Below are 12,134 nucleotides of genomic sequence, written 5' to 3' on the forward strand. Positions count from 1 at the left end.
GGGTGCAGAATTACGGGGCAATAGGTGAAAATTGTTGAGAAGTAAGTAGATTTTAGTTCAACATAAGCAAACATTTTCAAAATCAGAGCTGTAGCCCAGGCTGTTTTGGGAATGACCATAGAATTAAGATTCAGAATCAGAGGGCCCCTCAGAGACTACATCCAACCAAACTCAGGGCCGTCAACAAGCATTTAACTTGTGTAAGGCATTTCAATAAGTAGAGATACAAAGGCAAAAATATTCTCTGTGCTCAAGCTTACATTCTAGTGCAGAGACAGTAATTTACAAGCGAGGTTAATTAGAGATACCTCAGACCAGCGTTAATGAGCACAAAGAAAACTTTTTGCAGAAGGTGGAATTTTAATTGACATTTGAAGAGAACCAGCACCCTCTCTTCCGCCCCGCTTCTCCCCCCACCCCCGCCCTCCGCCTGGCCATATTCCTTTAGCCAAACTTGCAGATTCTTATTCGATTCCAATTCAGATAAGAATTTTCTGCGCTTTGAAGTTCCTTCCAACAATGAATTTCGAAAAAAAGGAGGAAGAGGAAGAGGAGGGGGAAATAAGAAAGAAAATTTTTTACACATTATCCGTGAGAGGAACCAAGAGATAAAAAATAACCAAAAACGACCTCAAACTCCCGAAAACTACAACTTTCACAAAATCCAGGCGAGATTGGAACCCCAAACCCCAAATTCCTTGCGGCTTCCCCCACCTTCTCTAAGGCTAAAGGAGTTGGGGAGAAGATCACTACAATTCCCAAGATGACCTAGCTGTGCAACTCAAAACATCTGCTCCAATGAGGTTCTTACTCTCGAAGGATGCTACTCACGCACGATGCGCCACTTGGGCTTCCCTGGCTAGCTTTTTTTTTTTTTTTCCCTGTATAGTTACCCCCGAGACACAGAGCCTCGCTCCGATTGGCTCCACGAAACATTTTATTAGTCAAATTGACTTCCGGGGAAGAAAGGGTCATAAGTGCGTTGTGATTGGTCTATGGTGGTGAAAGAGGGTGGGGCTTCGAGCCGGCTCCGGGTTGGGGGGGGCGGGGGAAAATGGCGGCAGAACTGCTGCTGCTCAGCGAAATCGCCGATCCGACGCGTTTCTTCGCCGACAACCTGCTCAGCGCCGAGGACTGGGGTCCGCGGGGAAGGGGCTTGGGGGGCGGAGGAGGCGGCAGCGCGCCCTTCCCATAAGGGGTTTCGAGGAGGGGACAAAGGGCTACTAGGGGGAATGCCATTAAGGAATCTACCATCTACGGGAAGCTGGGTGGGGCGTGGTTTCTGGGCCGAACTATTTAGGGGCGGAAACGGGGTGGTTACTTTCCCCCTACATGTTGTCCTCCTTGTGGGGTGGGGGGGCCCTGGCACTTCCCGCCGCGCGTTTTTTCACGTGAATGTGGAGGAACCCCTCCCCCTTCCCCCCTCCCTCTCCCCCCTCCCCCTCTCCCTTCCCTCCCCCTCCCGCGGGGAAGGTTCCAGGGCTAGGGAGATTGAGCTATACCACTTGTATGGGTCCTCTGGACTCTACCATGATGGGGAGGGGGGGAAACGATGGGGAGGCTATCGCTCAGACTGGTGTTTGTCCCATCGCCCTTACAGACCGCACTCTCTATAACTGCCTTGATGAAGTGACCGAGGATCAAGTCCAGCTCTTCAGATGTCTGGAGCAGGATGTCCCGGTAATTTTAAGAACCCCAGATGCCGGGACTGCGGGCACCGTAGGGGTCTGCTCCAGAAGCTGAGGCCGGGGGAGAGGAAATAATTAGCCCGAGGCTGCACCTATTCTGTCCCCCCCCCCCCCCCCCCCCCCCCCCCCCCCCCCCCCCCCCCCCCCCCCCCCCCCCCCCCAGCCGCTCCTAACACCTCTGGGAGCAGAACTCATCCTGCTGGATGGACAGTCCTTTCTCATGCCTTTTCCTCTCATCCCGCACAGTTCGATAGCGGCTCCGTGGACATGAATGTGAACATCACCTCCCCTGAACCCCCATGGGACCCACTGCCCATCTTCCCAGGTGAAGGATAATTTGTACCCCATCTTCCTCGTATTCCCTGTTTAATTATCTCCCACATTCAGAAATCTGCTTTCCAGCTGCTCTTCCACATTCCGTTGCTTCCCAAACATGTCTTTTTGGGAGTAACCAGAAATTATATTTTCCTCCATTTTTCCAGATATCTCTGTGCACCCCTTACCCTGAGGCTTCCAAGGTCATTCCTCTAAAGACTCCACCTCCCCTCCACTTTCCCAATCTCCTTTTAGATATTTCTTTCTTATTCATCACCCTCCCACACACCCCTCACTTGCAGACCTACAGGTGAAGTCAGAACCTTCTTCCCCTTCTCTCAGCTTTGAGTCATCACTTCTCTTCAAGGAGCCCCTTAGCCAGGTGAGAATTTCATTTTCCTTCTACTCTAGATGGAAAACAGTCTTCTTAATTTCATTCACACATTATTTGTGAGCTATTCATCCTTAGGAGTAGAACCTTCTTCCCCACCTCTTCTATTATCTGATTTATTCTTTCTTTCCGTCCACTTCCTGTAGGTTTCTGTGGGGGAAGAGGTACTTGGTGTGAAGATAGAATCTCCTAGCTCTCCACACTGCCTTTTGGGGAAAGTTCTGAAACCTTCATTTGGAGCTGTCCAGATTAGTGTGGGCTTCACCCCAGATGACCCCTCAGGTAGTCATTGGTTTTTCTTCCCCCTCTTTAACTCTCATTGTATAATGGCAAGGAAGAAATAAGAGGATAACTGGGAAAGAGATCATAGTCTAGGGCTATGTTTGGGAAAATGAGCAGAGAGATAGAGGTGTCCCTGTTCTCCCTTCCCTAAAACATATTCCAAGTATTCAGTCAGGTAATGAATCACATCTGATTTTGCATTCCTTTAGCTTTTACAGATTCCATTTGTATACCATTTTGCAAGTGTTCTTAAGTGAGTTGTATTCTCTCCTTCATGGTTGATTATTCAAAAAATATTAATGGAGGGCTTAATATGTGCCTTGTGCTATGGAAAGTATGCGATAACCCCTCCCTGTCCTCAAAGAATTTACAGTGTTTAAGGAAAGGACAAAATAGAACATTTATTAAGTACTTGCCAGTTTTTATCTGCTAGATTTGGGAGATATAAGGACCAGCAAACAAGACAGTTGCTCCCTTCAAGGAGCTTATATTCTGATGGAGGAAGATGAAACTAAAAGGGGATCTGAAACATGATGCGGAGTGTGGCATGGTATAACACTGATATCTGCACAAAAACCAGTCTTAGAGGTTAATGGGAAGCAAATTAAGTGATGGCCTAAGTAGTTGCAGCATGATTGGATTAGTCAAGGAAAAATATACACTGAAGTAATAATACTACATAGGATCTATTATTAAGTGCCATAATTAGGAGGGTTATAAGAGTTAAGAAGGAAACCCCCTTATTGCAAGTGTATTTGCAAGGAAAAATGTCAATGGAGGAGATAAAATTTAGCCTGGATCCTGGAAAATAAAGGAAAATTTGGCACAAGTAGGGAAGAAAGAATAGGATGTTCTAGTTGGAGAATGCAGTATTATTAAAGGAGCAGAAGTTTGAATGGACAGAGTTCTTGAAACAATGAGGCATTAGCCTGGTTTGGAATATAGGCTTTGAACTGATAACTAACAGAATATAAAATTGAGTTCAGTAGGTTGTGACTTTAAAATATTTATAGATTTGAACTGAATTGTGAAGGGCCCAGATTGGCATGATGAGAGCTAATATAGTGAAAAAATTGTATCACCGTAAAGTACTGTGTAAATCCAAGCTGTTATTGTTATTACTTTATCCTTTAGGTAATGGCAATCAGTAGAAAGATTTTGATCAAAGAAGAAAGCAATGTTTGAGGAAGGTTGTTGTAGTAATGGTGAAGAATTGAGCCGATTTTATTTTAAGAGTTTGGGGAAGATGGGGAAGATGAAGAGGCTAAAGGCAGAAAGACCAGTTAGGTTATTATATTCAGGATTAAAGATGATGAGGATTTCAATTAAGAGTTAAAGTAATGGGAATAGAAATATATGGTTATATGATATTTTGAAGGTGTAATTGTCTCTCACTCTATATATCCAGTCAGTCTTTTCTTTTCTCACAGTATCTTATATGCATCTCACAGTATTTTTACTTCTCTCTATTCATATGACCATTTCTCTGGTAAAGACTCTCTTCATTTCACTCATTGAGTATTGAAATACTTGCAATCTCAGTCTACTCCAATCTATTCTCTACACAACCACCAAAGTAATTTTCCTACAATATAGGTCCAATCACACCACCCCTTCTCCCAAATCTTTCTTCTCCCACTTTGCAGATATACAGACCAAGACAGAGTCCATCTCATCTTCTTCCTCTCCTAGCTCAGAGGCCTCATTGCTCTCTGAAGAATTCCCCAGTAAGGTAAGCCTCACTTCTTACTTTCTTCCCAACCATTTTACTATTGTCGCCCTCCCCCCAAGTATAAGAAAGTTTTCTCCAACCAGAATACTTCCTAACCATTCCTTTCTCCTCTCTCCTCTACTTTTTTCCCCTCCCTATTTATCTGTATTCTGCATTCTCTGCAGCCCTTTGTAGAAGAGGAGGCACTAGGATTAAAAAAAGAATCACCAGCCCCTCAACTCTGCCTTCTAGGGGATGTCCTAACTTCCCCATTTGGATCAGTCCAGATTAATGTGGGTCCTAACCCTGATGGTCCCTCAGGTAATGTCCATCCTACCTCCTGAATTTCCCCACTGTAACACACCTGCCCTCCAGATAACTCTGTTCTCTGTCCCTTCCCCAGGAAAGGCCCTACCCCACCATAAGCCACCATTGCCACCAAAGCCTGTTATGGTGACAAATGTCCCATTGTGCCTCCGAAATTCACCTCCCAATACTACAGTTCTATTGCAGCCACTAGGCCAACCTCCACCAGGTATGGAAGAAGGGACGTAGGACTGGATCCAGGAAGATTACCACTTCTTGAAACTCTGAACTAGAAATGCCCAAAATATACAGGCTGCCTACCTCACTATACTCTTTATTTCTTTTTCTCTCTCTCCAGTCTCATCTGGATCTTCTGTAGTCCTTTTCCAGGGACCTGTTCAAGTACAACCACCTGTGGGGGAGGGGTCAGCCTCCTCCACTCCCAGATTGGAGAGGAAGAGCATTGTTCCAGCTCCTGTGCTTGGGACTCCATGTCTTCCAGAAGTGGATGTAAGTTTTAGGGGAAAATGAGGGTGACAGATTAGGGAGGAACCTGTCATAAGAAAAAAAAGTTGAAAAAGTTGGAGATGAGACACAGAATAGGGAAGAGATAAAAGATAACAGGAGGGGAATGGGAGAATAGGGCCCGAAAGGATGGAGTCCTGGCTTAAGGATGCAGAGACAGGGAAGGCAAGGCTGTCAGGGAGTAGAGGGCTTGTACTCAGTAGTAGTTCTGAGGAAGTAGAGAGATGGACTGAAAAGAAAGACCTTCCACTATATAGCAGGGTTGAACTTTTTACCTTGAGGGAGGGATTCATAAGGGAAATTAAATTCCCTTTACTAACTGAAGAAAGAAAAACTGGAGCAACAGTAAGAATTTTTCTTACTGGGGGTTATTCAGTTGTTTTCAGTCATGTCCAACTCTTTGTGACCTGATTTGAGGTTTTCTTGGGAAAGATAACTGGAGAGGATTAACATTTCCTTTTCCAGCTCATTTTACAGATGAGCAAACTGAGGCAAATAGGGTCAAGTGATTTTCCCAGGGCCACACAGCTAATAATTTCTGAGGTGAGATTTGAATTCAGGAAGATGTCTTCCTGACCCCATCCCAAGTACTACATCCACTTCACCAGAACAAGGTGAAATTATGAGAAAGCTTCTTCCAGATAGATCAGGAGAGGGAAGAGAGACTCCCCTCCTGGTTGCCAGGATAGGGAAGCCAAAAAGTAAGTTGGTTAGAAGTCCTGGAAGGGTCTGTTCTCTGGACTTGGGAGAAGGACTGAAGGTCTCTTGAGAAGGGAAGATCCCTGACTTTTTTACACACACACACACACACACACACACACACACACACACACACACACATTCACTCTCTCTCTCTCTCTCTTTTTCTCTCTCTCTCTCTCTCTCTCTTTCTTCTCTCTTCTCTCTCCGCCCCACACACACACATTTTCAGGCAAAGGTGCTGAAGCGTCAGCAGCGGATGATCAAGAACCGTGAGTCAGCCTGTCAGTCCCGGCGGAAGAAGAAGGAATACCTGCAGGGGCTGGAGGCCCGACTTCAGGTGGTCCTTTCAGACAACCAACAGCTCCGCCGTGAGAATGCAGCTCTCCGACGACGGCTTGAGGGGCTGCTGGCAGAGGTGAGGGCTCTGAGACCCAAGGGAGTCTGATGACAGAGAGGACCCTCAGGGTGACTCACTCTGTCTTCTTTATCTTCTGCCCTTCTAGAACAGTGAACTTAAGTTTGGGTCTGGGAACAGGAAGGTCATCTGTGTCATGGTCTTCCTCCTCTTCATTGCCTTCAACTTTGGGCCTGTCAGGTAAGGTCCTATTTCCCCTTCACTTTGTGTTCCCTACACTTGAACAAGGTGAAAGGATTGAGGCTTCCCATTTTCCTTGCCTTGGGGCAGAGCCCATCCTATCCCTGTTAGAAGCTTCTTTTGATCCTTTCATTCATCTTTCACATACTTTGGAAGCCCCAGGGGCTCCTTTTACTTCTAAAATAACACATAGACTCAGTTTAGCATTCAAAGCCCTTCATAACTGGCATTCCACTGTTTCTTTTATCTTTTCTATCCTTCCTTCCTTTAACCAAAAGGATGATTGAGTATGTCATGTTTCATCTCCCACCTCCATATCTTTCTAGTCTTTGCTCCTTCTTATCTCTGAAACTGCTTTGTATATATCTTATATTGATGTATCTGTAGACAGATCTCCTCACTATAGACTGTAAGCTCTTTGAGGGCAGGGATTGCTTTCCTTTTTGCCTTTTCATCCTTAGCATGTAACATAGTGCCTGATATATATAATAAGTGCTTAAAGAGTGTTTGCTGAACTTAATTAAATTCAGTTGGATTTAATTAAATAAATAGGAGTATCAGGCATAGCTGTTGATTCCTTCTTGCCTGTGCAAGAATGTTTTTCTTTCCATGTTGCCATGCATCTACCCTTTCCACTAAGGGAAGGCCTTTGCATCCTCTTGGATGAAATATGAATATTGTGCTGTGATGTCCTTCTATATTCCAGTCATCTCTCTATTCTCACCAGATAGTACTCATCTTCTGTCCCTTCCAAGTTTAATGATATAGATCATCATGGCTCTCAAATCTGCCGTAACCTGGGATAGATATAGAACAGGAGGGATTGACAGGTCAGTGGGATATTGGATCTTTTCCCTAACTAAATACTCCCCACCCCAGGCTTGGATTCTAATCTGACTTGTTACTTCCTAGTTTTGTGATTGTGACCAATTCATTTAACTTCTGTGACTCTTGAGTTTTGTTATATCTCAGATATGAATAATAACATTTATGCTCCTAACTCCACAGGTTTACTATAAGGAAAGCACTTGATAAATCTTCAGGTGCTATATAAATATGCATTATCTTCATCATCATCATCATCATTATCATTATTATTTTGGCTTTCTCATCTTCCTTAGCATCAATGAAGTACCTCCAGCTCCAGCCTCACCTCAGATGGGAAGGGAAGAATCTTGGCCCCAGAGGCACCTCCTAGAGTTCTCAGAGCAAGGGGTAGTTACTGGGCAGGACACCCAAGGCATACCACTAGGCCACAAAGAATCACAGCCTAGACCTGCTGCAGGCCAGCCATATTTCAAGTAAGATGAGAACAAGACACTCCTCACTGGAATGCCTGGAATATACTCCTCTCTCATCTCCATCTTCAGTATATATCTTCAGTGTCTACTTTTTCTCCCAATTCATTTCAAGTACCATTTTATTTTTCTTGATCCCCTCCTCCTTTCTCCCCTGAAAATTTGCCTGTATTTATTTCATATATGCTTTTGTAGATACATGTCACTACCAAATGAATGTGAGCTCTTGGAAAGTAAAGACTTTCATTTTTTACTTTCTATTCCCACTTATCTCAAAGCTTAGTATTTGTTGATTGTTTGAAACCCTCTACTTAGTGGGGATGAAAGCTGTCTTACCCAAAGCTACTCATCTCTTCTTGAATGTTAGTCTTTCCCCTTTCTGCCTCTTTTCCTTACCCTTATCCCCCATCTCTTTTGTTGAAAGTGAGATTGTGGCAGACTGTAGCTGTGTATGTCTTCTTTGCTCTACTCCAGGAATCTAACAACCTTTTCCAAGGGAGCCAAGGAGCTATTTCTGAGAGACTTAGACCAGTTTTTCCTCTCTTCTGACTGTCGCCACTTCAACCGGACTGAGTCTCTCCGGTAAGGGGAATCCTTCCTGGTATATTTAAAGGTCCCTTTGGGGGTGCTCATCATTTTCTTTTCTGCCTGATATAATTTGATGATAGACTCTCCTGTATTGAGAGATCATATGCCCATCCCCATCATTCCCAGATTTAAATTCTTCATTGGCCTTTTCAAAAGTTGACCCTCTTTTCTAGACTTCTGCACCCTGTAGCTTTGACTTTTGCATGTGTGCACCATGCTAGAGTAGGATAAGCTCTCAGGGACACTTATTCCAAGAGAGGGCCAGGGAGGGGTATCTGATTCGTCCCCTGGCTCACTCCTCCTAGGCTTGCAGATGAACTTAGTGGCTGGGTCCAGCGACACCAAAGTGGAAGAAAGAGGAGTTCTCAGCTCCGTAAAATTAGAGAAAAACAGGTAGGAAATGGATGTATTGATAGAGATTTTAGTGGGCTGAGCAGTAGTGGTTTAGAAAACCAGGTGGGGAGAACCTAGGGGTCCTATGGGGTAGAGAAGGAGCAGGAGAGATGATGGGAGTAGGGTTTGAATGGTGAGGAAATTTGAACTGGAGAGATAAACTTTTGAGTGTGGACTATATGGTAACAGCTTCCAGGGGCTACCTTAGGACTATTGCTGTTTCTCCCCTATCCCTGTATCCTTAATTTCCTTTTTTCGCAGAAATTTCACCAATGGAAGAAACCACCTCCAGCCTGGTCAGTCCCTCCTCGACCCTCTGGTCCCCCTGAAAGGTAACTGGGGGCTGCTATGTGCCTACTCCTTTCCTCTTGGATGGAATTTGAATGTTGTGCTGGGATGTCCTTCTGTCATTCCCAGTCCTTTCTCCACTCTCACCAGGGACTCCGTTAGCCAGCTGCAGCTGTATCATCACCCCAGGCATCCACAGCCAGAATTCCTAGATGCCATTGACCGTCGGGAAGACACATTTTATGTTGTCTCCTTCCGAAGGGTGAGCTTCTCAGCCTTGATCTAGTCAGTATCATAAGTGGAAGAGGGAGCAGGGCATAAGAGTTCTCAGTGTGAGGCAACTACTTATGGTCTCACACTGTCTGCATTATCACCATGTTCAGTCTTCTGCACTCACTCCACTGGTCTGACAGCCTCTGGGGAGAAGGGCAAGGAGTGAAGGGAAGCAACAGAGGCAAAAGAAAAGAGGCAACAGACATGATACCCCATCCCTGACTATTCCTTTCTCATTTTCTCAGCACATAGTAGATATTTAATAAATGTCTATAAATGATTGTGATTCTCTAGGATCACCTATTGCTCCCAGCAATCAGCCACAACAAAACTTCTCGTCCAAAGATGTCTTTGGTGATGCCAGCTATGACCCCCAATGGTAATTCTTCTTTCCTTTAAAGGGACAGGGTGACAATAGACTTCAGAATCAGAGGGCTTAATGGATTAATCCTATGGAGCAGCCAGTTTTGAGGGGGAAATGGGCATCATAAGTACTGGACAACCATGAAATTCTAAAGGAAAAATGAGGAGCATCTGGGGGAAAGAACAGAGCAGCAGGACAATAACTGGGAGAAAGGAGGAGCCTGAGTCTGACTGTAGCAGAAGCATCATTACTCATCTCACTCCCTCTTTTTTTTTTTTTTCTCCTTTTCTTTTTAATCTTCATGGCTCAATACATGTGCCTTCTCTTGTTTTGTTCCATTTCTTTCTTTACACAGGCTTATCTTGTTGTCAACTATTTCTCGTTTTTTGTCTTTTCTCTCCATTATTCACATTCTGATCTAATCCTCTCCCTCCCTCCTCCCACAGAGACCCTGTCAGGCCGGGGAAATACAGGGGACTATGAGGTGATGATGCAGATCGAATGTGAGGTCATGGACACCAGGGTCATCCACATCAAGAGTTCCACAGTGCCCCCCTCCCTTCGAAAGCAGCCCCCTCCTCCTTCAGGCAATGCTTCAGGCAATCCTTTGCCTTCTACACCCAGCTCTTCTAGGCAAACTCCTCATCAGCCCTTCTATCTTGGTCATCCCTAAACAGCTCTGACTTGGATTGACTGAAAGCTGAAAATGAGAGATTAGAGAATGAGAATCTCTAATGCAGGGTTTGGCATTTATAAGGCACTTATTTGGGGGTGGAACTGTACCTTCTATCTAGTTCCCTTTTCTGTACAAAAGCTCCATTTTTGTTTTGTTTTTTTTTGTTTTTTTTGGTGGGCTCCTGCACATACCTTTTATTCTGCTATTTCTCCAGTGTTGGGGATGGGAGTTAGTCCCCAGGTGGGACTAAAATTTTTACATTTTGTGGGGAGATTATTGGGGAAAAAGGGGGAAAGGGGATGATTGAGAGGTAATTGATGTTTGTGTGTTCTTTTTTATTATTAAATAAACAACTGAGAGGGAGTGAAGGAATAGTGCTTTCCTTCTTGGATTTTCATTTGGGCTTTAGGGGAAAAGTGTATTCAGTACTCCAAGGGGTGTATTCATAAGAAGAGAGAAAAACAGAAAGACAGCTGGATATGGGGTGGGGTGGGTGTATCATCTCAAACCTAATGTCATCACCTACCTCCTTCTGTCATCCTCATTCCACCCCCCTGCCATGAGCTATGTCTAGCTCTAATACAGGGTGTGGGGAAAGGAAAAGAAAGTGTCCTCAGAACTGACAAACTGATGGATGCACAATCCTAGACTGTTTGTGTAAACAGGATGGAATTGGAATATCTCCACCCCTTGTGACTTGACTAGTCATTGGGTCCCTACACTAGGATAGGTCCTGCCTCCCACAGTCACTCAAACCTTTGTGCCTAGACAAACAATTAAGAGAGGCCAGAGGGATCTGTGCTTGGGAAGGAGTGGCTACTAGGGGGTAGTGTGTGAGATTCGGAGTAGGGTGGGGTAGATTTGCACTTGAGAGTTGGAGCCCCAGGAGTAGAGAGGGGGAAATAATTGGAGTGGTAAAAATACATTGTCAGCCCTGGCTGGGAAAGGGGGGGATTTGAGGGTGAAAAAAGAGAAGTTTGATGGGAGAGGGCCAAATTTTATTCAGTTGTTCCTATGAACCACCTCTAGGGACATGACCATGCTGAATTATCCTAGGTCAGAAAGAGCCTGTAGGCTGGGCTGGGCTGGGCTGGAAGCCTGTAAGACTGGACATGAGCCACCCCGGGACTGGAGCCCAAGTCTACAGGGGAGGGACAGGACCTCATGTGTCCAACCAAATTCTGCCTCTATCTCATCTCCCCCAACAAAAAAATACATGTTTGGGGTGAAAACAGATTGAGTAACCATGACAACCTGGAACAGAGGCTCCCAGGAAGGAACTAGACCTTTTTTTCCTCAGAAAGGCCTCTCTGGCTTTTCATCCCCTTTCCCATTGTCCCCTTGCCCTTTTCCTTCCAAACACTTTGTCCCTCATATTCTTTTTTCCCCTTTCCATTTCTTCCTCATCACCTTTTGCTGCTTCTCCTTCTTTAGGCCCTACATTCTTCCTTTCCCTAAATACATTTCCTTTCTTCCTGTTGCCTCACCCAGTCATTAGTACCTTATACTAGTTGATGACAAATTGGTGATAGCCCTGGAAAAGAGTGGTCAGGGTTAGGTGGTCTTTTTGGAGACAAAAGCTATGGAGGAGTAGAGGGGCAGTTTGGAGGCGGACAAACGTTAACCCACTACAAACACAGTTTTTCTCCTATTTCTATCATTTTTGGAGGCGGGACCCTACCAACTCTCTTCTCTCAGGCTGGGGGAAGCAGTAATGCACACACCCTCACCACCTTTCC

The 12,134-nt window shown here is 44.9% G+C and overlaps 1 protein-coding gene across 4 annotated transcripts; it reads left to right on the forward strand.

The window, feature by feature from the left end:
* The first annotated feature begins 987 nt into the window (after positions 1–987).
* Positions 988–10,767, forward strand: ATF6B (activating transcription factor 6 beta). 4 transcript variants are annotated; one of them, XM_031965120.1, is made up of 18 exons: positions 988–1,139; positions 1,601–1,680; positions 1,935–2,013; positions 2,306–2,385; positions 2,541–2,676; positions 4,323–4,408; positions 4,573–4,708; positions 4,791–4,922; positions 5,052–5,203; positions 6,150–6,335; positions 6,424–6,515; positions 7,637–7,816; positions 8,288–8,395; positions 8,707–8,794; positions 9,056–9,126; positions 9,233–9,344; positions 9,650–9,734; positions 10,166–10,767. In XM_031965120.1, exons 1-18 carry the CDS (start codon positions 1,055–1,057, stop codon positions 10,390–10,392), a joined length of 2,115 nt encoding a protein of 704 aa, XP_031820980.1. In that variant the 5' UTR covers positions 988–1,054; the 3' UTR covers positions 10,393–10,767. The 4 variants fall into 4 exon arrangements, with proteins under 4 accessions (XP_031820980.1, XP_031820982.1, XP_031820981.1 ...); XM_031965122.1 differs by lacking the exon at positions 7,637–7,816; XM_031965121.1 differs by lacking the exon at positions 4,791–4,922.
* Positions 10,768–12,134: the final 1,367 nt, after the last annotated feature.

The sequence above is a fragment of the Sarcophilus harrisii genome, chromosome 4, assembly GCF_902635505.1.
Source record: "Sarcophilus harrisii chromosome 4, mSarHar1.11, whole genome shotgun sequence".
In the NCBI taxonomy this organism is placed as follows: domain Eukaryota; kingdom Metazoa; phylum Chordata; class Mammalia; order Dasyuromorphia; family Dasyuridae; genus Sarcophilus; species Sarcophilus harrisii.